A 27,858-nucleotide genomic window follows, 5' to 3' on the forward strand; every position below is an offset into this window, starting at 1 on the left:
GGGGGGGTGAGGGAGAGTCCGCACGTGGTGGGTAGGAAGAGAAGAGAATCCATATCCAGCTCCTGGTCGCCTGTCAGGCGCTGGAAACAGCTGGAGCTGGGCTTCGGTCTTCCCGCCTAAGCCAATGTGTATGGCGAATTAGAGTGGACGGAAAACCTTGCTACTTTGAGGAAAAGTTTGCAAAAGGGTGGACTCTACCCTACTAGTCGTTTGTAACGTTACGCCCTATTAGTACAAAGGGTTAACACAAGTCGGGATACAGAAACTAAGCGGAAGGCCGCTACGTGGGCTTGTAACTGCTAGGATGGGAATCTGGGTTTTCAAACGATTTTAGTTAGCTGAGACTAAAAGCCTTTTTTAGGGTTTACCAAAGCCCTTTTCCTAGTTTAGTTGTTGGATCTAATGTCTAGTACCCTATTGCATGATACAGGCGGTGCAAACCGGAATAGGGATTTGAAGGAAATGGGGGTTTTTGTTATTGCTCCAAAAGCCAAAGTTAAAACAGACTTCCACGAATTGGGTAGGAAGTAAAGCGATGCAAAAACAAAGTTGTCTCTTACAGACGCTTCAGATCTCTTCGTATACACGTCTACAACTGAAAAGTGATACCATCCCCAAACAGGTGAACCTATACTTTTACGTAATTAACTGATTAGTCTGAAATGGGACGTTTCCATTGGCTAAGAAGATATTTGCTCTGATAGCCACTAAGGAAGCGAGAGCAGAAGCTCTTATTTACATAAACTCCACCCCTCTATGACGACATTGTTGGACATTAACCAATAAAAATGCAGTCCTGTGCGAGCCTTCATTTGCATACAGGCTCTATAAGTAGCGCGTAACCAAGGCGCTTGGGTATAGTCCTGATCGTTTCGGGTGTGTGGCGTTTCCTCTAGCAAAAATGCCTGATCCAGCGAAGTCGGCTCCCGCTCCCAAGAAGGGTTCCAAGAAAGCTGTTACGAAAGTGCAGAAGAAAGATGGCAAGAAGCGCAAGCGTAGTCGTAAGGAGAGCTATTCAGTGTATGTATATAAGGTATTGAAACAGGTTCATCCGGACACCGGCATCTCGTCCAAGGCTATGGGCATCATGAACTCGTTCGTCAACGACATCTTCGAGCGCATCGCCGGCGAGGCCTCCCGCCTGGCGCATTACAACAAGCGCTCCACCATCACGTCCCGGGAGATCCAGACGGCCGTGCGCCTGCTGCTGCCCGGCGAGCTGGCCAAGCACGCCGTGTCCGAGGGCACCAAGGCGGTTACCAAGTACACCAGCTCGAAGTAAGGGCGTGCTAAAGGACGCGATAGAACAGCTTTTACCCCAACGGCTCTTTTCAGAGCCACTTAATCGGTCACAGAAAGCGGCTGTGAACACTTGTTCAAATGCTCTGTTGGCTTTTAGTTTGGGTGGTTCCGTGGTCTTAAGTGTTTGGTTTGGGGGGTAGGTTACGACCGTGATCAAGCTTGCCCTGGTTAAAATCTGGATTTTCCTATAGCGTGTCCCCCTAGTGGCACGATTTTTGCTGGTAACACTTAGTCCTCAAAATGGTCTCGCTAGTTTTAGGAGGTATTCGTGGAAACAGGCACAGGTAGCCTAATAAGCTTGATACAGTGCTGGGTGTCTTGTTTTTTGGTAGGAAGCTCTGTTCTACTTAATTCCTACTCTGTATATGAAAGCAGAACTTAAAACCAGCTGGTGTTTAGTTTCCTTAGCATGCAGATAGGAGTTCTGTTTCCCATTGTTTAGCGTTCTAATCTGTAACAAATGTTTCCAGGCGGTTGTCCCAAAGGGTCTCCAATAAAGTCTGCTTTAGTCTGCTGGCCTACGTAATTCTGACCTAACAATCCCCTAATTTCCTTCTAGCCCGGTGTCTCAGGTGCAGAGTTTGCCCCCCACCCACACCCCCACGCTATTGGATATTTTGTCCTATCTAGAAACAAACTTGGGGAGGAATGCCAACTGGCATCTGGTGGGTAAAGGCCAGGGATGCTGGGAAACCGCATAATGCATAGGACTGTGCCCACAGCCAAGATTTCATCTGGTCTGTAACTTCTATCTTCTTGGTGGTTAGTTGGCAGACCAAGCACCCAGACTTTCCTTCTGTCAGGATCTCATTCTCACCTAGCTAATGTTCTTGCTTTTGGCGCATGCTGAGCTAGAACACAGATTTGCTGTGATTGCTTACACTCCTCTACAGGAAAATGATCTTGTCTAGAGCAAGGACCTTGTCTTCTCTAACAATATTTCCTGGCCAGAAGGCTGCTTACTAAACACTCCCAGGTGCCTCTCCTTGAATTTCCTGATAGGTTGGAGGCGGGGAACTGGGGAGGCGGTTTTTAGTGTTCTCAGGTGCATTTATTAAAGGTGGTGAAGGTATATGATGTGCAAATAGCCACAGTTAGCATATAAGAGGACTTTCTAAAGACCCCTTAGTTCAAAACTTGCAACCAAAGACCAACCCTGACAGGCTGGTGAATGTTTTACCCAATAAAACATACCTTTAAGGTAAAAGGAAAACTTTTAGTTTCAAATTGACTTGTCAAGCTTTGAAATTAAGTCATTATTGATCAATGTTAAGGAATGGACAAGTTGGTGCTTAAAATGAATTTTATTTATAATGTAAGAGCTCAAATTTACATCCAGTTAAAGTTACATAAATGGGCTGTGTATGATTTCTTTCTTTCACTGGGAAATGAAGATGATCTGAGTCATTTTCCCTGGCGAGAGGAATGACTCACTGAGAATTTTAATTTCCCAGTGAAAGAAAGGAAATCATTATACAGCACATTTTATGGTAGGAAAAGTTAAATGAAAAGGCCAGGGTGGTTGGTCTGTCTTCTGCTCAGACCATCAGACCACCAGAGACCCTGTCTGGTCTCCTCTCCTCGGATCCTGAAGTGCTAGGGTTCTCCTCTCCCACAGGACTAGCGGCCATGTTTTTCATGGTCTTTTAAAGTTGTTAAAGCATTACCAATCGGCTCACCTGCTCAAAAGCTGTCATGAATTACTCAGGACTAAAGGATTAAGCCCCAACTCCTTATCCTAAAACTAAAGGCCTTCTGACATCTGGCCAAAATGTCCCTTCAACTGTTCATTTTCTTCAGCTGTCTAGCATAGCCAAAATGCCATACACTCTCTCCTTATAGGGCCGCTTGAGTTTCTCTTTGTGGTTTTATGTGGTCCTTCTAAACTGTAGTACTCCTTGCCCTCTCGACTACTCAAAGCCTGTCAACCTGGCAGTTCTTTAAACTATTTTTAATTTTTTTTAATGTTTTATTTATTTTTGAGAGAGACAGCATGACCAAGGGAGGGTCAGAGAGAGAGGGAGACACAGAATCCAAAGACACGCTCCAGGCTCCGAGCTGTCAGCACAGAGCCTGACGTGGGACTCGAATCCACGAACCGTGAGAGCATGACCTGAGCTGAAGCCGACCGCTCAACCGACTGAGTCACCCAGGCGCTCCTAAACATTTTTAAAAAATCTTTTAAAATTATTTTTGAGGTGGGGGAGGAAGAGGCAGAGAGAGAGGGAGACACAGAATCCGAAACGGGCTCCAGGCTCGGAGCGGTCAACAAAGAGCTAGACTCAGGGCTCAAATCCATGGACTGAGCCAAAGTCAGATGCTTAACTGACTGAACCCCCCCCCCCCCAGGGGCCTCCCGCAGTTTCTTAAAATCTTTCCCAAATCTCAGTCCTTGAAGCCATCCTATCCCATTCTAGCTCACAGGAAGTCTTTCAGGGCTTAAGGCTGTGTTCCTTGCACAATGAATTTGCAATGAACTGTAGCTTTGTGAACTGGTTGGCCTTGTTACTTAATTTCTTTTCCATTGTTTTTACATTTTCTCATGTTGGTCATCTACTAGAACAGGGTTTACTTTCTTTAAAAATCCTTCTTGGGATCTCCGACAAAGGCTGTTCCAGTGCCTGTTATAAAATAGCATCTTGACGAAAGTTTGTTGACTGATTGCCCAGACCACAGAACACCCGAAACTGGATCTGAAGGTGGTAAGTTCATGTACTCCAATAAGGTTTTTCACTCTACTTTTTCCTGAGTTTTCTTGCTCCTTTAACCTGAAACACTTTTGTGATAATTACTGACCCAGTTAAAACAACAGTTGGAGATTAAAAACTCCTAAGAGGGGCAGAGAGAACACTGCACGTGACCCCTTCCCATCATCCAATGTGTCTGTGTAACCAAAAGGACAAGATTAGACTGGAGCCTTTTCAGCCTCCTTTAGGTGTTGCTCTTCTGGTCTTGTAAACAAGGGTGAAGAGGGAGATGCATTCCAGAATATGAAAAAACTTTGTGGTATTAGGATAAGGAGCTTTACATATCAGATCCAGTGAGCATTGCAAATGTAGAAACAGGCGAGTCTGGGTCCAGGCAGTTCAGTGCCTGACTTCAGCTCAGGTCTCGATCTCATGGTTCATGAGTTTGAGCCCCGTGTCGGATTCTGTGTCTCCCTCTCTCTCTGCCCCAACTTTACTCTCTGTCTCTCTCAAAAATAAACAATAAAAAGAAAAAAGGTTGGTTAGTCATCCTTTTAAGGATTGGTGAATGGATTGTGGTTTCTATATAAACTTAAAAAGATGACAATTTAATCTTGCCATAATTTTAGACAAATACCTCATTTTAAGACTGGATGCATTTCCTAAAAGTGATCTAAGAGTGAACACATTTAAATTTGGATGACTATAATTTAAATACAGGGCAACAGATGGGAAATAAGTTATAGGATCTCATTGGGAGGCATGAAGTAGGAGTTATCAAAGGATGTCAATCTTTTTTTAAGTTTTTTTTTTTTCAAGTAATCTCTACACCCCACGAGGGACTCAAACTCACAAGATCAAGGGTCAATGCTCTTCTGACTGAGCCAGCTAGACGTCTCCAGGGAATGTCCATCTTTGACAAGGAAGGAACAAGACTGGAATTACTAGATATTTTCACATTTTGTAACTATAGCTGAGCCATGCTATGATTTGGCAAAAATAGAAAACTTGATAAAATATTCTAGATCCTGTACTGTCAACATCAAACTTTTGAAAAGTAAAAGCTGGGTTGTCTTTTCTTTTCATGTGTAATCAAATATCCACACCAAACATATAATATTAGCAAAGCAATGAGATAGACAACGAGATGTAAATCCATCTCTAAGAGGGGATTACATCAGTAGACAGATAATAATTCAAGGCAAAATGTGTTGTTCCCAAAAGAGGGGGAAGAAGGAAATGTTATGAATTAAGGAGAAGTATAGGTTGCATCTGGCTGGAGGGTTCAGGAAAGTTCCATGAGGACAGCTTTCGTGTGCCAGGTCCTGCCTTGTGTAGGTGATAGGGATATACCAGTGTCCTCTTCCCCAGGGAGGTTCAGCTGTAATATTGTTTGTAACCAATATATTAAGTATCCTGTGGGAATTTTGTCTTTCTGAGGGTGACAATAATCGGGCCTGTCAATAATAAGCCTTTCCTTGGTCACCCATGATTTAGCAGAAAAGAGTGTTAACTCAAAATGTGTCAAGTCTCCAACTGCACCTTGACACTTGCACTGCTGCCCTGGGCACTTGGAACGGCTTTCTGACTGACCTCCTTGCTTTTGCCATCTACCCTCTCTGTTGTCCACAAAATAGCCAGAGTAAACTTGAGACATGAGTCAGATCCTGTTCCTCCCACACTCTCCTCCATCCGAATACCCCCACTCCCACCCCCGCCTGCACCAACCATGGCTTTGGAGTGAAGGTGGCGACCTTACAACCACCCACCTACCCTTCACATCTACCCACTCCCTTTGGTCTGTTCTGCTGCATCTCCTTGTTCTCTCTCTTCTTACTCGGATACACGCAGGCCCTCCTGTCTCTGGGCCCTTCACTGGCCATTTCCTCTTTGGGAAGGCTGTCCGCCCCCCAGATACTTACGTGACTAGCTTCCTCATGATTTTTAGGTTTCTGCTCAAAGGATCCCTTACCATCTCACCAGTGAGGACTTCCTTGAGCAGCTTATGTAAGATAAGCCCACCTCCTCCTTCTCTGACTGCAGTACTCTTTATTCCCCTACCCTGCCGGAGTCCATCTCAGCAGGTCCAGGGCTCCCTGAAGGATGGACGGTATCGGCGATAGGGAGTGAGAGAGCCTCCGCTTCTTTCTGCTCGCCAGGCAGGCGTCTCCGCACTGACCTGAGCATCAGCTTTATTTATTGAAAAATGTATGGGGTATAAAACAGAAGTGGCAATTGCCTTAGACAATAATTTCTGATAACAAATTCTTCGGTATGTAAAAATTTCCAAGAATATAGATTGGTAGAACACTCATGCATAGTCTTTACCAACAGAGATTGAAGTAGGTGACTAGATGTTTATCATATGGGGAAGGAAGGGATCTGTAGCATTCAAATACAAGGCAAAGTTTTTTTTTTAATGTTTTTTATTTATTTTTGAGAGACAGCACGAACAAGGGAGAGTCAGAGAGAGAGGGAGACACAGAATCTGAAGCAGGCTCCAGGCTCTGAGCTAGCTGTCAGCACAGAGCCCGACGCGGGGTTTGAACCCACGAACTGTGAGATCATTACCTGAGCCGAAGCTGGACGCATAACCGACTGAGCCACCCAGGCGCCCCAAGGCAAAGTTTTTAGCATAGCAAAGGCAAAAGTTAGTTCCTCTATGAGCAGGGGTCAATAGCCTGTTTTCTCCAGGGGAAGAAAAACAGGTTTTCTCAGGAAATGTAACATTGCTCCTATAATCACAAAAGAAGAAACGCCTATAACAAGTTTTTTCACAAGATATAGTTCACATATTTTTAGCATAAGAAGGCAATTCCCCCCTGATGTCAGTCAGGCGCCCTGGGGGTCTGTGCTCAAGCAGAAATTGAGTGGGGGTTGAGTGGGTGTAGACACCAGTCGCCATCTGATGGTGGGAGGACTTGCAAACCTGCCTTACTTCAGAAATGGCTCCCCAAACTACCTTGCTTAATTTTCTTCCATGTATCATCTGAATACTAATGTGTTTATTCCTGAATCAGAGCCTACTAACCCATAAAAACTATTCTTTGTTTTTTTAAATATTTATATTTGGGGAGAGCACAAGCAGGGGAGGGGAGGAGAGAGGGGGACAGAGGATCTAAAATGGGCTCTGTGCTGACAGGCTGACCGCAAGGTCATGACCTGAGCTGAAGTCCACCCAGGTGTCCCCCGCCCCGCCCCCCTAAAAGCTACTCTTACCTGCTTGCTGTAACTCTGTGCTGAGTGCATGGATTCTCAAGTAAAGGCTAATTTACCAGCTTCTCTTGTATCTAGGTTTGTCCATAAGACAAAGTTCTGGGCCAATGAGATGTGAATGGGAGTGATCTGTATAATTTCAGGTTTGTACCCTAAGAAGGAATAGGTATGCGCTGCCTTGCCTCTGTTCCCTCCCCTCGGGCTTGATCACAGAGGTGATGCCAGGCACTGTAGCTACCACCTTGGACCCTGAAACCAAAATCTTGTGATAAGGGTGGCTGAACTGCTCTACTAGTTCTGGACTATGACATGAGAGATAAACCTGTATCTTCTTTAAGCCACTGGTTTTTTGTTTTTTTTTTTTTAAGATTTGTTACAGTAATTTAGGCTGTACTCTGACCCATTGTCTGACTCTCCTCTTCCTTCCTGGAGTAAGTCCTGTGAGGGCAGGTACTTTTTATTTGTTTTTATATCCCTACCACCTAGAACGGTATCTGGAATACAGTGGGTGCTTAGTAAATATTTATGGGATGAGTGGATTGATGAAGGAGGAGTTTGAAAGGGAAGGCAGAACTCCAACGCTGTTTAGAAGTTTCACAGTGTAAGCTGTGAATATTCACACTAACTTATACTCGTGCAGAAGCAGTGAGAGGGTGGAAGAAAACTTTCGTTTCCTCTACTTCTCTCAATACTTCTGGCCATTTGGGGCGCCTGGGTGGCTCAGTCAGCTGAGTGTCCGATTTCGACCCAGGTCATGATCTCACAGTCTGTGGGTTTGAGCCCTGCGTGGGGCTCTGTGCTGACAGCTCAGAGCCTGGAGCCTGCTTTGGATTCTGTTTCTCCCTCTGTCTCTGCCCGCCCTCTACTTGTACTCTTTCTCTCCAAAATAAATAAACATTAAAAAAATTTTTTTTAAATACTTCTGGCCACCAAATGTGTGGGTTTTTCACCCCAAGCAATTCTACCTGGATTTAACACCTGAGACAAAAACAAGAGTCAGAGACTTAACCAACTGAGCCACCCAGGCACCCCAAGAACTTCTTTTTGTAAACCATTATCCAAAAAAGCAATTCCACAATTTACTTGTTGGGCCTTTGATTCTATAGGACCTTCAAGTATCTGCTGTGTCCTGATAGAAAAAAAAAAATAAAAAGAACTGGACAACAGAAGACCTTATTTATAGTGTCTGTAACTAGTTCTCTATAAAGACCTATTTTATCTGGCAAATACCTTCTTAAAAAAATCAGATGATGTTCACATTACTGCCCATGAATGCTTTCAAGAAAAATGGAAAACTTTCATTAAATACTTCCTTCCTATTTCTGATTTCAGAGTTGAAAGCTCTGAATTTCAAGAATTTAACACAGGAGTAAGCCAAGTGAATAAAAATGATGTAGGGCACACTATTAGGTAGCATAGAGAAGGACATACCTTATAACCAAAAGGAGAATGTGGAAATATTTGGGAAATTTTTTAAAATGTTTTTATTTTGGAGGGAGAGACAGAGAGAGAAGGGAGGGGCAGAGAGAGGGAGACACAGAATCCCAGTCAGGCTCCAGGCTCTGAGCTGTCAGCACAGAGCCCATCGAGGGGCTCAAACTCACAAAGTGTGAGATCATGACCTGAGCCAAAGTTGGAGGCTTAACCGACTGAGCCACCCAGGCGTCCTGGATTCTAATCGTCAAATGCATTGAAGGAAAAATCTTTATGCTGAGAGTGAGTATGACAGGCTTCAGACACACCACAGATATAACCCTGGGCAGAAGTTGTTCAGTGTCTTAATATAAGGGTTGGGCCTTAAACTACTTGGATTTCTTTCTGGAGATGTGTTTCATCCAGTTTGACCCTTCTGGACTCAAGACATACATTGTAACATGCAGAATAATAAGCAGGAGAAAGGCACCGTGTACTGATTAACTTGCATTTCTATCAACCGGAGGATTACTTCCAGCAAGTGAACACACCCTTGTTTCCTTGGGCTTCTTCACTGCTCTGCCTATTGACATTCAAGAAAAATTATTTTGCTTATTCAAGTGTTTTTGCAGGGGACTTTTTCCTCTGATGTCTTTTTGAGTGTTTGGATTCTTTTGTTCATCATTTTCTGCAAGGGGCTGGGCAATAGTCCCCCCCCCCCCCGTTTTTTTTTTTTTCCAGAAACAGCAAGTATGTGTGTAGAGAACACAATTTGGGGATTACCAGGAGAGTTCACCAAGGTACCGCTTGAATTTCAATCCTTGGCCTTGAGAAAAAAAGGTAAGGAAACTTTTCATTTTCTGAGGAAAATAAAGGTATTTCATGGTATCGTGATGGTAGGTGTGTTTAGGCGGGATGGGGTGTAACAGATAAATCTTTGGATGAGCGCATGCAAGTCATTCACAGGGGGAAGAAGTAGAGTCTCTGGAATTGTCAGATCAAGTGGGCTAAAACTTGTTAAGGACGCAGAGGATTTGAAGAACACAGTTAACAAGATTAGTCATAGCTATACTTACACCCACCCCATCTTGTACCCAAAGTAGAAAGCGTACATTTTGAAGTCACATCAATACTGATAAAAACTGACCACATGGGAGATGACAAAACCTTAACAAGTGTTGAAAAAGTTGAAACCAGGGCACCTGGGTGGCTCAGTTGGATATGTGTCTGACTTTGGCTCAGGTCATGATCTTGCAGTTTGTGAGTTCGAGCCTCGCATCGGGCTCTGTGCTGACAGCTCAGAGCCTGGAGCCTGCTTCAGATTCTGTGTCTCCCTCTCTCTCTGCCCCTCCCATGCTCATGCTCTGCCTCTCAATAATAAAGAATGTTAACAAAAAATTGTAAAACATTTTTTAATAAAGCAAAGAAAAAGCTGGAACCTTAGGGGACACATTCACTAGTCATAATGCAAAGACGTAACTAAAAATATTCTCCTTGATCTATACTGTTGGGAAAAGCACATGGGCTAAAGAGGACATAAAAATAAAAATGATATAATTATTAGTATCCAATTATAATAACAAAGAGGGCTCTATATATTAAAACTTATATGAAGAGGTCAGAGGAAAATTCAGAGCTTTAAAATGCATTTATGAGAAAGTGAGCACTATTAGAAATAACAAGTAAGCTTTTACCTTAAAAGCTAATAACGGGACAACAAAACCTGAGTAGAGGAATGAGTTAGGATCAAAGCAGAAATGAATAAGGGCACCTGGGTGGCTCAGTTGGTTGAGCATCTGACTTCGGCCTAGGTCATGATCCCATTGTTCCTGAGTTCAAGCCCAGCATTGGGCTCTATGCTAACAGTTCAGAGCCTGGAGCCTGTTTCAGATTCTGTGTGTGTGTGTGTATGCCCCTCCCCCAGTTATGCTCTGTCTCTCTCTCTCTTATAAATAAATAAAAAACATTAAAACCTTTAAAAAAAAAAAGCAGAAGTGAATAGAATTGATCATACTTCCCTACTCCCCCAAAATAGAATCAATAAAACCAAAATCTGGTTCTTTCAAAGAAAATTAAAGGGTTAACCCTTTGGTAATTTAATATTGAAAAAGAAAAAGTATACCAACATGTCAGCAACATTAGATACAGAAGACACATCTTAAATGGTATGTGTATTTTGATGCAGATATTTGCAAATGCAGACAAAAAGTTAGATTTTTTAATATAAGTGATCAAAGTTTCCCTAAGAAAGGTAGAATGACTGAATAAAAATAGTTGTAGGAGAAACTAGAAAGAGGGGCAAAGACCTACTCTTAGAAACAGCAGCAGGTCCAGAGAGTTTTACCAGACCCTGAGGGAAAAGACAGTATTTATACAAACTAATCAAGATAATGGAAAAAGATGAAAAGCCAGCTGCTAATATCATGAGGCAGTGACAGAAACAGATACTATTAAGATTAAGCGAAATAACCCCTACAGAGCAAATAAAAGAGTATTTGGTAAATAAAGTTAATCCAGAAAAGTTAGATACTATGAGGCCATAATAAAGATTTCAAAGTGGAATGAAAGGTAATTGGGATAAGAAACTGCAATTTGAGAAGCTATTAAGTCCTGGGTTAAGATTTGAATTCCAGTTTATCGAGCCCAAAGGCTGTGAAATTTCAAGATGTGATTGAATTCAAGTTAGGAAATGATTATGTTCTAAAATAGATACAGTACTTATAAACCATACAAGTTTATATGCATACATATGCAAATAAGGCCTTTTCCTGCCCTTTCAAAAGAAATGGTTTTCAGAGTCCCAGCCAGCCCCCAGAGCTGTTTCACTGTAGATCATGTCATGACTTCCTCAAAATGATCTCATTTGGGGAGCTTATTTCTCCAGAATGTATAAACCAATTATTTATAGTCTTCCGTAGAGATTTTCTATCTCCATTAACTGATTTATGTTTGGGAAACTTTCCCTCTCCATAATTTTTTTTAATGTTTATTTATTTTTGAGAGTGAAGGGGGAGGGGCAGAGAGAGAGACACACAGAATCTGAAGCAGGTTCCAGGCTCTGAGCTAGTGGTCAGCAGAGAACCCAGTGCGGGTCTCGAACTCACAACTGTGCGCTCATGACCTGAGCTGAAGTCTGGACAGCTTAACTGACTGAGCCACTCAGGCGCCCCCACAATTTATTCTTAAGCGGAGAAGTTATGGAGGAACATGTGTTTGTGGGATATGGAGACGAAATGGGGAGGGCAGAAAGATGAGCTTTAAGGGCAATTGGAAACAAACCAAGAGATCAGGAATAAAGTAAAGACAGAAAACAATTAATTGGCTCTCATTTGACTGCCAGGGTACAGGAGCGAGGAAGTCTGTACCTAAAAACCTTATGGAGGCCCAGATTTTCAACTTACTAGAATTTTTTTTTAACATCCTGCTTTCCATTGCCAAGCTTAATATACAGTTCTCGTAGGGTCTTTCAGTTTTCATACTATTGTAGCTGTGAGGCTGGTAATTATCACTTCTTAAGATTCTAACAATACCATTTACAATAACTTATGAAAATGAAAACCCTAGGAATAAATCTAATGAAAAGATGAACAAGACTTCCAGGGAGAGAATCATAACATTGTTGACAGTTGTTTTTTTTTAAGTTTATTTACTTAGAGAGAGAGAGCATGGGAGGGGCAAAAAGAGAGAGGGAGGGAGGGAGAGAGAGACAGAGAGGAATCCCAAGCAGGCCCTGAGGCGACAGCAGAGAGCCAGACATGGGTGACAGCACAGGGCCAACTTGATCCCATGAACCATGAGATCCTGACTGAGCTGAAATCAAGAGTCAGACGGTTAGCCAACCAAGCCACCTAGGCCCCCTTTTGAGAGAGATTAACAAGGAAATAAATAAATGGAGAGTTATACCATGCTCATAAATTGGAGAAGTAAATTTTTTAAGTTTCATTTTGAGAGAGAGACTAGATCAGGGAGGGAGAGAGAATCGCCAAGCAGAATTCACACTATCAGCACAGAGCCCGACTTGGGGCTTGAACTCAATGACTGTGAGATCATAACCAAACCTGAGCCAAAACCAAGAGTCAGATGCTTACCCATCTGAGCCACCCAGGTGCCCTGGTAAAGTCAATACTGTAATGATTTCAGTATCTCTCCCTCACCCTCACTCCCCAAGTCCACATACTTAATGCAATCCCACTCCAAATCCAATACTAGTCTCAGGAGAATTTGACGTAGTTTATCGCTCTTTCTTTCTTGAGACACTTTTTTTTCCCTCCATCTCAGTAGTTATTTCTTGTCAACATCGTTTGCTGCCGCCTCTTTAAGATTTGGTACATCCCAGGGTTCAGCCTTAGCCCCTTTTCTGTTTTCTATCTGTACTTTCTGCTTGCACTGTCTTTTCTAATCCCATGGCTCTCAATACAACATATATATGATGATTCTTAAATTTTTATCTCTATCCCAGGATTGTTCTCTGAGCCCCATTCATATTCCATTGCTTTTTCAACAGTTACACTTAAACGTCAAATAGGAATCTTAATATGTCCAATATAAAACTTATGCTTCTTGCTACTCCTCTCTCCTCTATTAGACCGACCTGCGGTTTTCCAGTTCCTGATCTCAGTCAATGAAATCAGTTTATTGCTCAAATCTGGTCTTTCTGACTCTTCTTTTTCCCCACACTCCCTACATTTCATCAATCATTAGGCTTTTTTTTTCTGACACTTTCTACAAAATATATTTCAAACAGACCACTTCTCAACACCTCCACTGCTCCCTGTAAATCCAGATTGCCATTACCTTTCACCTGAATTCCTAGCTGGTTTCCTTGCTTCTGCTATTGTCCAGCCCCTACTGTTCGTGGGGTGTGTCTCTCACTGGCCTCGAGGCAGTGAGGACTGTTGAACCCCTTAGCAATTGCCAGCTATGCCCACTCCATTCCATCTGGTTTCCAGGCAGGTCTGGCTATCTTTGGCTTCCGGAATGAGGGGGGCGGGGAGATGCCGAAGTCCAGAAGGCTCTAAGGGTTTCTCCCTAGTGTGGTAGCAAGTGATATGGAAATGTTGTGGTTCAGAACGAAAGGTGAAGAAAGAATTCTGGAGACCTCTTCAGTGCAAAAAGATAGTTTCATTAAAGCACAGGGACAGGACCCGTGCACAGAAAGGGCTGCACTGGGGTTGTGAGGAGTGACTGATCTCAAGCTGGGAGAGGGTTAGGGGTAGCGTAAGTCCTTTAGGAATTTTGGAAGCAAGGATTCTAGGACCTAGGGGGCTAGCTATTGTTAGGAAAAGGTCATTTATTACTTTCAATAAAATCTTAGTCACAAGATCCTTCAGATGTGTATCAGGAGGCCATATGCTTGGAGGACGATTGCAAACATATCATGGGGGGGTAGGTAGAGATAAAGGAAGTTTACAAAGGAATTTTTATATGCTAAGGGAGACTTACAGGATCCTGGAGGTTAGGATACTGTTAAGCTAAGATTGCCCTTTGCTCTTAGCCAAGTATTAACATCAAGGCAGTGGAGTTCCTAGAATTAGGTCATTCTGTCTGCCTCAAGGGCTTCCCACTGGGCTCTAAGTTATGAGGAAATTTTCTTCCTTTGCCTTTGTTTCTCACATCAGCCAGGACATAGGTAGAATGGACCCAACTCTTCCCGTTTTGCCTCAAACCAGTCGTCCACTTTGGGGATTCCTTCTTCAAGCTGGGAGTGTTCTGGAATGGGCCTGAACTCCCATAGAAGCTCAAATAAGCTTAGGGCTTTCCTCTGGAACCTGGGAGATGAAAACCAACCTCCAACTGACCCACCTGCCTCACAACCAGTTGCCTGGTCTCCATAACTGTCTCCTCCGGGGTGTCCTCCTCAGCTCTGTAAGCCCTGGGGATTGTAGGATGTGCCCCAGAGCTGTTTGGTTGAAGCCTTGGTAGGTTCAGCCGGCCTTTGGGTATTGTCCCTGATGAGCTGACCAGCGACAAAAGAACACCCTCCCTCCCTCCTCCTACTCCTGCCACCCTCCAGCAGCATCAGTCCCCTCCAGGGCCTGTTCTCCGTCCCGGAAGCTCTAGGGATCCAGGCCAGACCAGGTTTTTGGGTGACGCCATCTGGTCCCTGAGTGCATTTCAGGGCGGCCCTGAAGAACCTTCGGGCTCACCGCCCATCGCCCAGCTGGTTCTCCACTGGTGGCGGAAGCAGCAGGAAAGTCATCCGTGTTTGACCCAACGGCGGTCACCCATTCACTCCCCATCTGCTCCTTCCCGGCAGCCATCTGCTCCAGCCACCTTATTCTTGGGTCCCCCGCGCAGGCCAGCGCCCGTCCCCTTCCAGCGGTCTCCCTCCCAGTCCTCCGCGCCGCGCGGTGGCGCCACGGCCAAGTCCGTGAACGGGCGAGTAGCTCCGGCCCCGGAGGTTTTCAGCTACGCAGTTCCAGGAAGTCGGTCGGCCGCCGAACTGTTTGGTTTCCCGCCGAACTTTCTGCACTGCCGAGCGCGCCCAGGCGGGAACCCAGTTCTGCCGGCCCCGAGCAAGCAAGTACTTCAGGGTTTGGGGGGCTGCCCACGAGCTGGGGCCCTTCTGGGTACGGGGACGACTCGAACACGCACTCCTTGCTCTCCTCTACCCGGGCGCCGCCGTCCACACCCTAGAGCTCCGTTCTTTCCCCTGCGGGTCCGGGGAAGCTGAGATCTCGCACCGGGTCTCGTGGGGGAAGGTCGCTGAAAGCGGGCGGCGAGTCACAGGAGCAATGCGCGCTGGCGCCACAAGGTGGAGCCAGCGGCCCACCACCTCCGCGCTGTGCGGCAACTCCCGCCGGTTCCAGCCTTTCACTAGATTTAGAGCTTAAAGTGTGCTCGTGCCCGTTACGTAGCTGATTTACAGTAGAATCTACTAACACATGACAGCTGGGAACAGAAAGTGACTGATCAGTGACACAAGCCGATTTGCCACCAAGTGAAAATGCGAACCCGGACTTTGGTTTGTTTTTGTAAAACTTAACGAAAAAAATTTCTTCTACATTGTTCAAGAAGACGTAAAATCAACTTTCTAGGAGATGTAATGTTGATGGGTTAGAGGTAAAAGGTGTCCATCTCGTTTGAAATCTGGCGGACGAGGCAACTGAGAAACTCTTCATCGGATGGATGAGATCTCTCCCCTTGCCCTTTACTTAAAATACTGAAAATGAGGGGCGACTGCTCTTTCAAGCCAGTTGACAATTATCAGCATACTCTATTTAAAATGTTTAATGTTTATTTACTTTTGAGAGGGAGAGAGAGGGGCAGACTGCAAGTGGGGGAAGGGCAGAGAGAGAGGGAGAGATGGGATCAGAAGCAGGCTCCAGGCTCTGAGCTGTCAGCACCCAGCCCGATGCAAAGCTCCAACAACCCACAAACTGTGAGATCATGACCTGAGCTGAAGTTGGACCTTAACCAACTGAGCAACTCGGGTGCCCCTCGATGTACTTTTTTTAATAGATCTTTATGTGCTAGCTCTGTGCTGTTTGCACAATGTCTCCAGCTTTTCTTGCCTCATGCTTACTGTAGAATTGCACATCCTCTTTGTGGTTGGAGCTGAGTAACCAGTTCTGACCAGTGAGGTGGAAGATGGTGTGTGTCACCTCCCGACTGAGGCGTTGCCTTCCTAGTTTGGGATGCCCCATGCTCTCTTTCAGCTCTGGCACAACCGTTGACTGTGTTCCTGCCAGCATCACTTTGATCAGCCTTCTCGTTTGACCTTGGTTTAGGCCGAATAAGTAACCAAACTCTGGCTTCGGGTGCTCAGAGTTAAAAGTTGTCTGTGACCGAATGTCTGCCAGCCGGTTACACAGCCTGACTCACAGAGGGGCTGGATCAGGCTTAGAGTTGTGCGTGGGTTCATAACGACGTTCATAACAAAACAAAAGCAAATCTAGAATTTGTTGGTAGGTTTGTTTACAACCCTTTGGTTTTTTCTAACCTTCACTGAAGTTTCACACGCTTCAGCTTGATGCTGTGTCACAGAGCAGCAGGAAGGTATTTTGCCTCCAAATGAGAGCCCAGGTGGGAGGGCTTGAAGCAAAGCGGTAATCATCCAGAATGTCAGAATGTCGGAAGGGGAGAGCACCTCTCTGGCAGTGCGAGGAGGTGGGGAGCCTGATGATGTGGGCACCCCTCCCTGCCCACAGCCCCTCCTCGCAGTCCTCTGCTGGGAGGTCTGGGTTGAACATATTAGGGAAAGCCTGTGTTTTCCTGTGGGGTGGCCAACTGGGATGGCTGGGACAGGCAGGTCGGCCCGGTGTCTCTGGCCACAGGAAGTCACGAGCAAGTATCCTACAAAAGGACAAAAATAACGCATGCGTCTCTCTCCAGGAGGAACGGCCTGTATCTCCCTGTCAGCCATGCAGAAGTGCTGAAGAGACCGCCACCCACAGTCCCTCGGAAGCCGGAAGCCAGCCGTCTGAGTCACACTTCCTGCTTTGGGGCTTTTCCTGCCCCCTCCTCCCTCTCATTCCTCCAGCTTGCTGTCTTGTGTACCGGTCACCCTGTCCCTAGAAATCGATTATTGCACAAACCACCTAGTAGGATAATTAGGGGAGACTGGCTTTGCAAGTTTTTCAAGATTCCTTTAGAGGAGATTTCTTCGAATCCTCCCTGGTTACCCAGATCCCAAGTTTAGCTCCACTTAAGTCTGTTCATTTGTTTGCTTTATTTGAGTCAGTCAAATATCATGGGACTCACAGTCCAGTTTCTTTAAACTTCTGGCTGTTGGCACCCCCGTGCTTGCACAGGGAAGGGGGAGGGGCCGGCTAGACCCGCGGGCACTCTCTGGGCTGCCACTGTTGCCCTCCCCACCCCCCCCACTCCCGGGACGTCCGGTGGTGTCCTTTCTTGCGGCCGCTCTTGTCCCTGACACTGCGGCTCTAAATGTCTTCTAAATATCTATCTTCTTCAAGATAGGAAGTTGCTTTTTTCTTAGGACCAGAGCCCAAAGAGATTTCTAAACTCCACAGTTTTTGTTTTTGCAGTTCCTTGTGTATAATTATACAGAAGATGGTGTCCACCAAAAACATCATTCCCACTGCCAGACTGAAAAGGATGTGAAACCAAATAGGACTCAGTGTCCGGAGGCCTGAAAAAGAAAATGACGAAGAGAAGAAATGTTAGTTAGAACCCGGAGGGACCTGGCAGACTTCTATCTGGGAGAGAAGGCCAGCCGACACCAGACACCCGACATGTGTCCTGGAAGGGCACTGCTAATCTCCGGGGGCAGGGAGGTGGCCCCCCTGGGATCCGCGGTGTGACAGAGTGAGGCAGCCTGCTCACTAGAGCTCAGCGGCGAGGGCCCTGGCAGCGGCCTTCCTAGTTTCTGACAGAAATGTGATTTCTATGCCATTTACTGCTTGAGGTGAATTTGGGTTGAAGAGAAACTTTTTTCCCAGTCTTTCTTTGGAGCTCCCAGTCTCTGCACCCCAGACAGACAGACAGACACTCGGACAGGTCTCTACATACAGCCCACAGAACCCCGCTTCCCCTCAACCTACTGCATGAGCTCCTGGGGACAGGAACTGCACCTGAGTGTCTTCCTATCCCCGGACGCAGGACATAGATGGGAAGAGCTCACTATAGTGATCAGACTTTTGGGTTTGGGCACAGCAATGAGGGGGGAAGGAGAGAGGAGAGAAAATGAAAAATGAAGAAGGAAGGACGGACAAAAGGAAGGAAATGAGAAAGGAAATGTCATGAAGTTTATGAGAATAGGAAAATTATGAATCAAGAGAGGAGAGGGCACTTGGGTGGCTCAGCCCGTTAAGCGTCCGACTTCGGCTCAGGTCATGATCTCACGGTTTGTGGGTTCGAGCCCCGTGTCGCGGTCGGGCTCTGTGCTGACAGCTCAGAGCCTGGAGCCTGCTTTGGATTCTGTCTCCCTCTCTCTCTGCTTCTCCCCTGCTCATGCTCTGTCTCTCTCAAAAATAAACAAACATTAAAACAAAAAAAAAGTGGAAAGGCCTGTTCATGGGTGTTTCCTGACTCGGCCACGCAGTCCCCTTGAACAGCCCTCAACCCCAGAAGGGAGAAGGGAGCGTCTTGCTCTGTGCCTGTCACCTCCCCTCCCTCGCACTCACCAAGCACCTGGAGCTCCAACTCAGGGCTGCGCCGGACGATGGCGCTGTCCCTGGTGGCAGCCTCGCACCAGTAGCGGCCCGCGTCTTCCGTCCGAGCACTCGGTATCTGGTACCTGGGGGACGCGCTCCTGCGCAGCACGGCCCTGTCGCCCGCGTAGAAGGAGAAGTAAAGCCGCAAACCAGGCCTCTGTAGGAGCAGCTTCGTCTCGCAGGTTAGGTTGACTGGCCGCCCCTCCAGGAGTGGTAACGACAAGGATGCTGTCAGCACCGGGGCTGGAAATAGCTCTAAAAGTTGATGGGGACAGGATTGCCTGCTTCAGTGTCAAGGTTCTTTCTACGGAAGACACCCCGCCTTCCTCCTCGGGAGCCCTGCCCTGGAGAAGGCCCAGAGACCGGTTTCCCACTGCTGGCACAGAAGCATTGTGGGGGCGCCCTCACACACTTACAGGTGCCAGCTTCCTCACTTCCTGCTGGGGAGAGCACCCCCGCACAGGCCGTGCCCCGAATCACCATGTTACTGGCCATAGGACTGTGCCCTTTTGGTCATGGCTGCCTGGGAGTGGACACTGACCCACGCTAGCCAGTTCAGTGACTCGTGGCTCGTGTTACTGCCTCAGAAGATAACGTGGGACAGCCCTCTCGTTCCCACAGGAATGGCTGTTTTTCAGACAGAAAAGAGCTGCCAGTAGTTTCGAGTACTAACACGAAAGAGTCACCACGAAGGCCACGTGCACACTGGAGTGGAGGAAAGTGCTTAGTTAGCAGATGCTCAGAGAGACGACAAACCAGAGAGGCCACATTGCCCCTGCGAGACAGGAGGTATAACCCAGTCCTTATGTCATGGCTTCCATTTCTGTGGACACTGTATGAGACTGCACGGACTTCTTTCCTAACAAACCTCCTCCCATCGGAGCGAGTCTCTATTCCTTGCACCTAAAACAGAATTGAGGAAATAGCTCCTCACTACACCTTCGCCTCCACTGGGGCTCCCGGGATTACTGACAGGGCGCTGCTGCTCACTGGAAAGAGTGACAGACACACCCAGACGACTTCAGTCCTGGTCCTGGTCCCCGCCCCGCCGCAGGTCCCTGCATGGCCCTCAGTGAGGCAGTGCCCTCTCTGGAACTTAGTCTCTTCACTTGCAAACGGAAGTGATGATTTCTGCTGGTCCTTAAAACTGCAGCTCTAGGATCATTCAGACACTTACCTTTTACAGTGATAGGGACTCCTAGTGACGTGTAGCGATGCCTCCCCATGCCTGAGCAGTGATAGACGCCACTGTGACTCAGGTTGGTTTTCAGAATGGTGAATTCAGAGTTCTGAGGAGAAAACTTAAAGGCCTTGTCATTTTGGTAGAAAACCACATTGTATACTGGCTTATTCTTCCATCCATGACACCTTATGGTCAGAGGTTCCCCTTCCGTAATGACTCTGCTTTGGATCTGGAGTAGGAGCCAATCTGGAAAATGCAGACCCCAGATGTATGCACACCGTGTACACAGTGGCAGAGGTTCCTGGGCGCTTCCTTCTCTTTTTCCCTTTATAACTGTTGGGAGCCATTCCTGAACTCCCTAAGTTGAGAAAACTCCTTGAGAGGTTAAGGCGGGTTTTGCACGACCTCCTGCCGTCAGATAGTGACCATGTCTACCCCCCACTCAAGTATTTTTTCGAGCACTGACCTCCAAGGCACCTTGCTATTTGGTATTGGGAGTGAGTTGTCCTCTTATTCTAAAATATGCTGATTGCACCTTGTGAAGGAACTTATTATAGGAATTTCTTCTTTTGTGATTACAGGAGCAAATATTATATTTCCTGAGAAACTTGTTTTTCTTCCCCTCAAGAAAACAGGCTATTGACCCCTGTTCACAAAGAACTTTTGGCTTTGTTATGCTAAAAACATTGCCTTGTATTTAAATGCTGAAGATAACCTTCCTACCCCATATGATAAGCATCTAAACACCTGCATCTATCACTATTGATAAAGATTATGCATGAGTCTTCTACCAATCTATGTTCCGGGAAATTTTTATATGCCAAAGAAATTTGTCATCAGAAATCATTGTCTAAGGCAAATGCCACTTCTGTGCTGGCCCCATACATTTTTACCATAAAGAAAGCTGACTCTAGGTCAGTGCAGAGATGCCTGCCTGGTGAGCAGAAAGAAACTTGTGGCTCTCTCATCCCTCCCCCTTTCGCGGACACAGTCCATCCTTCAGGGAGCCCTGGACCTGCTGGAGCTGGGCTCCGGCATATAACACTCCAGCCTCCTATCTCTGCTGAATTTGACGCCTGTGGCCCATCCCTCAAATATCCTTAGCTTCGCCGGAAGAAAAGTCTCTTCCAGCGCTGTGCACACAGCCCCTTCTTTCCAGATTTCAGAAGTGGTTTGGGACAAAATCAACTTAACCCTATGTGGTAAGCAGAGTTCTAAGATGACCCCAGTGAATCACACTCTTGTGTAATCCCCTTGAGTGTAGATAGAACTTGTCACTTTCAACAGAACGTGACGAAGGTTGTGGGACGTCTCTTCCATGATGCCGTTTCATTTGATGACTCTGAGCTGACTGGACTGACACGGTCTCCCACTGGCCTCGAAGATGTGAGCTGCCATGTTGGGAGAGGGCCACAGGGGCAGGTGCCTGACTCCAGAGCTGAGATTGTCCTCCAGCTGACAGCCAGCAGAGCGGTGGGGACCTCAGGTCTACAACATAAGAAACTGAATTCTGCCAGTGAACACGGAGCTGGGAAGCACTGCAGGAAGTGACACAGCCCAGGCCATACCCTGACTGCAGCCTGTGCAGACCACCCAGCCAAGCCGGGCTGAGCCCCTAACCCACGGAAAGATAATAAATGTATGTTCTAAGCTGCCATGTTTGCGGTAATTTGTTACACATAGATGAAAAACGAATACACTCCAACTCCTGCCTCAGTTATGAATGGGATCCCACGGGCTGAGACAAACACACAGAGTAACAAACACACTCAGATGAATATATGCTTCTCTACTGACAGAGGACACACAACATCTGCACAGACCACTGGTAAAAATAAGCCCCAAGTCCAAGGGGCCCTCCATCGGGATGCTCCCCTCTACACACAACTAAAGATGCTTCCTTTTTCCTTCCCTGGGGCAGGTGGTGTGGCTACTGAGGTTGTTAAAGGACAAAAGAGGAGGAGGAACAGTAGTGCCATTTCCCACTCCGGAACTTACCTAAGAATGAAAGGCTGGTGTAGCACGTTTTTAGAGTCGTGAATGCTGTCATAGTGTTTCTAAATATAATGACTGCTCTTCCCGCCCTTCCCATTCCCAGCAGAGCGGAGCTCAGAGACCACACTGCCCAGACACACTGGCACTTTGCTCTACACACCCAGAAATGCGCTGGGAAATTTTCATAGACCTCCATCAGAAATTGTCAAAAACACTAGTAATGACATCCAATATTTGAAAGATACAATTAATAGAGTGGCTTCTGTGGATTTATACAGAATGCTATAGTTTAGAGAAAATCAGTGTGCTTTCCAAGCACACATGCAACACTTACAAGCCTGGAGCACATGCCGGGCCACAAGCAGCTTTTCAACAAATAGCAAAGACCTGATGTCATATTTAACATAAATTCTCACCAAAATGCCATAAAATTAGAAAACGATAACAGAAACCACCCTCCTAAAACACTTCCAAATAATTCTTAAAAACGTGCATACTAATGAGAAAATGAAAAACATTTAGCCTTAAATCATCTCGGGAGTATTACAGGTCAGAGCGTGTAGGAGGCAGCTTTTAGACGTCACCAATTTCCTACTCAAAACCCATCCTCACCACCTGGAAGCAGGATGGGGACGCTCATTCTAAGCCACAGAATTAGGACCCGTGACTTCAAGCACACACACATTTAAGTGAAGCGCCTGAGAGCTAGTGTAACTGCGGTGGAATCCTCTGCTGCAGAGTCACTGTGGTAAAAGGCTTTTAGTGTTCATTATTTATTTTTGAGAGAGAGTGAGCCAGCACGAGTTGGGGAGGGGCAGAGAGAGGGGGGACAGAGAATCCCAAGCAGGCCACACGCTGCCGGTGCAGAGCCCATGAACCCATAAGAGCTGAAATGAAGTGTGGGATGCTTAACCGACTGAGCCACCCAGGCGCTGCTGTGGCAAAACATCTCTAATTAGGGCCTCGTGAGCTCCAATCCCAAAATCTGATGTATTGCGCTATTGAAAATGTGAGGACTTTTTTCACTGAAAAAAGAAAACAACATAGATGGCAAAAAGACAAGCCATAGAATGGAAGAATTTGCAACACCTGAAAAAGGACTTACATCCAAAAATCTAGAGTTCCTACAAGCCTGTAAGGAAAGATAATGATAAAGAAAGATTGGCAAAACACCTAGAGAGGTACTTGCAAAAGAGGATATCCAAATGGGTGATAAACATGAAAAATGCTCAGTATCATGAGTCATCAGGGAAATGCAAATTAAATAATAACTCCTGCACATGCACTAGATTGACTACAATGAAAAATACAGAAACCACTGAATGTTGAGGAGAAGCAACCAGAACTCCCACATGGCACAGCACAGATGGGAGTGGAATACGGTGTAACCACTTTTGAATACTACAGCTGAATGAATATATGCACATTTTGTGACCCGGCCTTTCCACATGTGTGTACATATGTACACCAAAACACGTGAATAAAACTGTTCCTGGTGAGGGCTCCTGGCTGGCTGGCTCAGTCAGTGGAGCATGCAACTCTTGACCTCGGGGTTTTGCATTTGAACCTCACATTGGGTGCAGAGATTACTTAAAAAAAATAAAATCTTTACCAAAAAAAGGTTTTCACAGTGGTACTATTCATAAGCCCAGACTGAAAACAACAAGAACACATCAATGCCATGAACAAACACAAGAGTACACACTGTACCACACTGTAGCCATTTATATGAAGAAGTTAAAGGGCAGGCGGAAACCTATGGTGTTAGAAGTCATTGTTGGGGGTAGTGACTAGAAATGGGCAAGAGGGAGTTTCTGTGAATTTGGAAATGTTCTATTTCTTGTTCCGTGTGCCGTTTGTTTGGTGAAAAGTCACTGAGGTGGACACTTAAGGTTTGTGGTATGTGTGTTATACTTCAATAAAAATTCACAATAAAATGTAAGAAATCCATAATAAGATAATATACGACATAATACAATGTGAAAAACGTAAAAGGTATTATTCTCAGTAAGTCACCAATGCTGGGGCTTCAGGAGTCCGTGCAGAGGTAAAGAAAAATGGCCACCTCCCAGCCCCGCTTCACTTTCGGTCACTTGAACCACGAAACACTGCTGCTTCTGCTTGACCTACACAAAGTCTCTTGCTAAAGAGACTCTTGCAAAAGTCTCTTGCAAAGTTGGCTCCCCGCGTATCTGTCGCCCAGGATCTGATTCCCAGAGTCCTGAGAGACTCATGAGGAGCACCTAGCACTTCCTCTGACATGCCCAATATTTCCTTGCCTAAAACTCATTTCCTCCGAAAGCAACCTGGTCCGCAGAGATTAACTTTTACATGATCGATCACAAAGAAGTTTACCTTACTGGTTTTAAATAATGAAAGAACACATTTGAATGGTTTGTACTGACAATGAAACATTTTGCCCTGAAGAGTATTGCAGTTTCCATTTCTTAACAAATGGAAACCTTTTACAGATTTTAGTGGACGGTGGGGGGATTTTTCCCTTCTCCTATCCATCGATGTTTAAAATGCTTAAAATCTCACAGTGATTTCATGTCCAGAATATTCTTACAGATACTCTGAAATGTGCCCCAGACTACGTGCGTAGAGATGTGTATTGCAACATTGCTTGTAGAAACAAAACACTGGAAATGCAGTAGAAGGTCACTGCTAGGGAGAATGGCTACATCAGGGCTAGCACAGCCAGCCACACTGGCTGACATCTGGAAGTCTGCGGCAGATCTCCATGAGTTAAACAGACCTCCACCGTACTTTAAGTGACAAAAGCAAGGTGTAGGACAGTATGTATCACAGTCTACCAACCACTTTTTAAGTTCATATACAGTAACAGTTTTGTTTCTACAGAACGTGACCGCGGGACTAGGGGTTTGGGATGGGAGAGAGACTTCCCTGTTCGTCCTTGTTCATTTCTCTGAATGAGAAATGCAGGTGTAACGTTTCCAACAGAGATCATTTTAAATGATAAAATCTTCAGGTCTAAGTTTTACTCTAGACACCCTGCTCACAGTTGTCCCAGTTGGTGTGCTGTTAGGACAGAGTTTAAGGACCCTAATGTGATGTTCTGAGTATCTTGACTTAATTTCACCCGGCAGGGACATAGAGCTGACACTCATACACACTCCAAGAAATCAAAACACACAATCTGGCATCTGGAAAGGAGAAAACGCAAAGGAAGACCATGTGATTTCCAGCTCCCCTGACATGCCATACTTACCTGTGTGGATTTCCAGCTGTACTGGGTCACTTGGCACTGAGAGACCCGTCTGGCACCTGTATTCGCCACTGTCATTGATACTGGCGGCGGCGATTCTGTAACTGGGGGTCAAGGTCTGAAAGGCTGTGCCATTGAGATACCACTGTGTAGAGCTGTGCCCAGGCAGTTGGGGCCCCTCACACCATAAGGTTACAGTCTCCTCTTGAAATACACTGACCCATGGAGGTTGCAAGGTGATCACTGCCTTTGTAAGGTCTGTTTGGGGATCAACAACAACAAACAAGGGGAACAAAAGGCAAGTGTGAACAATTGGGCAGGTTTCATGGATCGCACAAGGAAAAAATGTGTACTTAGAGGAGACTGAAAAATAAGCAAGTGGGAACCTATAAATGCCAGCCACTGAGAGTGTCCAGACCCCACGCAGAGAGCTCTGTTTGGTTATTAAATCTGCATCTGGAGGTGCCTGGGTGGCTCAATTAGTTAAGCGTCCGACATCAGCTCAGGTCATGATCTCACAGTTCGTGGGTTGAGTCCTGCGTCAGGCTCTGTGCTGTGCTGACAGCTCAGAGCCTGGAGCCTGCTTCGGATTCTGCGTCTCCACCTCTCTCTGCCCCTCCCATGTTCATGCTCTGTCTCTTTCTGTCTCTCAATAATAAATAAACCAAAAAATTTAAAAAATAAATGTTAAAAGAAATTTTTAAATAAATAAACAATAAATCTGCATCTGAGTGTTGGAGATTTGGGGTTCCTGAGACATAAATGACTGACTTAGTGATGATGGTCAGTAAACAAAGAAGCAGGGGTGTAAACTACGGCGAGCTGACCGGGGCTGGCTCTCCTATCCCCAGCACTCTACTGTCTCTGGGTTTATCTCAGGCTTTAGAAACCAAGGTTCAAACTCCTCACTTCAAAGCCCTCGGTCTCAGCTTTTTTCTAAAAGGGACTGGTTTTGGAAAAACCCAGCAGAACTATCTCTATGTTTTTGCAATTTTGACATTTTCCTACTATTATGTATGCACACAGGCATTCAGTTCAGAGGTCAAGGATTTTTCAGAAAATCTTAGAAACCTCCAAACCCAGGGTTTTATCAAGATCATATGTTAAATACAGGGGATTTTACATAATTTGTAAATCTTTCTTCTTTCTATCGGCTTCCTATCCTCTCTCTTCAGGATAACAAAACTCATCCTCTAGAAGCAAGAATGTGGCAGGGGGGCAGAAACCGAGTTTAAGATTACTCACCCACTTGTGCACCAGCTGGAACTATAAGAGACCAAAGAATAGAGACACAAGTTGGTCAGTGGGAGATGACAAGGAAGGATCAAGGAGACAAAACTAATGGCTCCGAGGGGGCCAGCTTTAAGTCTCTGGAGTCTCTCTCTACTCCCTTTCCCCAAATCAGGTACTAGCGGTATGAAAGAGCCTATTAATGAGGCTTTGTTTTAACATATGCTTCCAGGCTTAATGTTACCTATAAGTCTCTCTTCCCATCCCTTTGACATAACGAGCATAGAAAAACCACGGAGGCCCAAATACGGTTGTCCTCATACTCCTGAGTTCTAGCAGAGGATACTAAAGGAAGACAGAAAGTCTGGAGTCCCCAGAACCAGAGCCAGTCCCCTTCCAGCTTTCCCCTCTAAGCCCAGCTTACCCCAAAGCAGCAGAGCCGTCAGAAGCCACATGCTACCTCCAAGCTGATGGGAGCAGCGGAGTCTGTAACATGCAAGGCATTGAAGAGCTTCTGCTGGAGGCTCTGGAGTCAAGATTAGAAAAGAGGAAGGAAATAGCTTCTTCTGACCACTTTCATCACACTTTTCTGGGAAATATATCCTTAATTCTTGAGTCATTCTCTCCTCATTCTCAAATGTCTTAGCCTCTCTCCCTTAGTTTGAAACTGTGGATTTGCGGCTTATGAAACTCTCAGAATTCAAGGGAAAGACTAAAGTTTTTATTGATATTCTATTCTGACTGTATTCTCCCCTTACTAATTCTTTTTCTTGGGTCTAAAATATGGCAAATCCTCATTTCTAGGTTTTTAAATGTTTATTTTTGAGAGAGAGAGAGAGAGAGAGAGAGAGAGAGAGCGAGCACAACAGGGGAGGGGCAGAGAGAGAGGGAGACACATAATCTGGAGCAGGCTCCAGGCTTTGGGCTGTCAGCACAGAGCCGGATGTGGGGCCGGAACTCAAGAACCACAAGATCATGACTTGAGCTGACGTCAGACGCTCAAATGACTGAGCCACTCAGGCGCCCCAGCAAATCCTCATTTCTAAAACTGGTCCAAAGACTGCCCAGTGCCTCTACAACTTTATCATTTGAATCTAGATTATTCTATATCAACCTGTATGTGGCATGTGACATGTAACTCATTTATAAGAGTCCCCTACTACAACCGGCTTCTACTCCTCTGGGAACACATGCAGGATCAATATCCCAGGGTATTTTTTTTAAACCCACCCCCCCTGAAAGACGTTATGAATTTGGAGTGTTTATCTTGGCTACATCTAAGGAAATTAACTATTTAATGTAAATGCTGTGGAGAAGAAAAACAGCTCCTATATGTGAACAGAAATATCCCTAAGAGGGGAGCTTCAGAGCACGGGAAGAAGCTCTGTGCTGTCAAAGTGAGTTGGTTGCTGAGGCAGAGATGTAAAGATCGAAGTGGATTTTTAGGTATTCCTTTCTGAGAGAAAGAAAACTAAACAGAAACTA

The 27,858-nt window shown here is 45.7% G+C and overlaps 2 protein-coding genes across 6 annotated transcripts; one reads left to right on the forward strand and one right to left on the reverse strand.

Annotated features, from left to right (window-relative positions):
• Positions 1-27: 27 nt before the first annotated feature.
• LOC115298631 (histone H2B type 2-F) lies at positions 28-17,288 on the forward strand. Of its 4 annotated transcripts, none has more exons than XR_003911804.1 (3): positions 28-1,278; positions 3,863-4,004; positions 9,360-9,447. XR_003911804.1 is itself a non-coding variant. In XM_029947645.1 (3 exons), the coding sequence occupies exons 1-2, from the start codon at positions 902-904 to the stop codon at positions 9,427-9,429; spliced, it is 447 nt and encodes a 148-aa protein (XP_029803505.1). In that variant the 5' UTR covers positions 28-901; the 3' UTR covers positions 9,430-9,458; positions 16,953-17,039. The 4 variants fall into 4 exon arrangements, 3 of the variants coding, with proteins under 3 accessions (XP_029803505.1, XP_029803504.1, XP_029803506.1); XM_029947645.1 differs by lacking the exon at positions 3,863-4,004 and adding an exon at positions 16,953-17,039 and having other exon boundaries at positions 9,360-9,458; XM_029947644.1 differs by lacking the exons at positions 3,863-4,004; positions 9,360-9,447 and adding an exon at positions 16,953-17,288.
• On the reverse strand, positions 17,271-27,102 carry FCGR1A (Fc fragment of IgG receptor Ia). 2 transcript variants are annotated; one of them, XM_029947642.1, is made up of 6 exons: positions 26,798-27,095; positions 26,389-26,409; positions 25,147-25,401; positions 19,914-20,165; positions 18,707-18,991; positions 17,271-17,712 (listed from the first exon to the last, which is right to left on the reverse strand). In XM_029947642.1, exons 1-6 carry the CDS (start codon positions 26,991-26,993, stop codon positions 17,504-17,506), a joined length of 1,218 nt encoding a protein of 405 aa, XP_029803502.1. In that variant the 5' UTR covers positions 26,994-27,095; the 3' UTR covers positions 17,271-17,503. The 2 variants fall into 2 exon arrangements, with proteins under 2 accessions (XP_029803502.1, XP_029803503.1); XM_029947643.1 differs by lacking the exon at positions 26,389-26,409 and having other exon boundaries at positions 26,798-27,102.
• Positions 27,103-27,858: the final 756 nt, after the last annotated feature.

The sequence above is a fragment of the Suricata suricatta genome, chromosome 8 (genome assembly GCF_006229205.1).
Source record: "Suricata suricatta isolate VVHF042 chromosome 8, meerkat_22Aug2017_6uvM2_HiC, whole genome shotgun sequence".
Taxonomy (NCBI): Eukaryota; Metazoa; Chordata; class Mammalia; order Carnivora; family Herpestidae; genus Suricata; species Suricata suricatta.

What these genes read in the sequence shown, in the direction of transcription:
- FCGR1A (XM_029947642.1), bottom strand. Translation starts at nt 26,993, where the DNA reads ATGACTCAAGAATTAAGGATATATTTCCCAGAAAAGTGTGATGAAAGT. An exon ending in TCCAGCTGGTGCACAAGTGG is followed by an intron (nt 25,402 to 26,388) that starts GTGAGTAATCTT and finishes ATCCCCAAACAG; the next exon opens with ACCTTACAAAGGCAGTGATC. An exon ending in AGTCCCTATCACTGTAAAAG is followed by an intron (nt 18,992 to 19,913) that starts GTAAGTGTCTGA and finishes ATCAACTTTTAG; the next exon opens with AGCTATTTCCAGCCCCGGTG.
- LOC115298631 (XM_029947644.1), top strand. Translation starts at nt 902, where the DNA reads ATGCCTGATCCAGCGAAGTCGGCTCCCGCTCCCAAGAAGGGTTCCAAG. An exon ending in ACCAAGTACACCAGCTCGAA is followed by an intron (nt 1,279 to 16,952) that starts GTAAGGGCGTGC and finishes GTCTCTCTCCAG; the next exon opens with GAGGAACGGCCTGTATCTCC.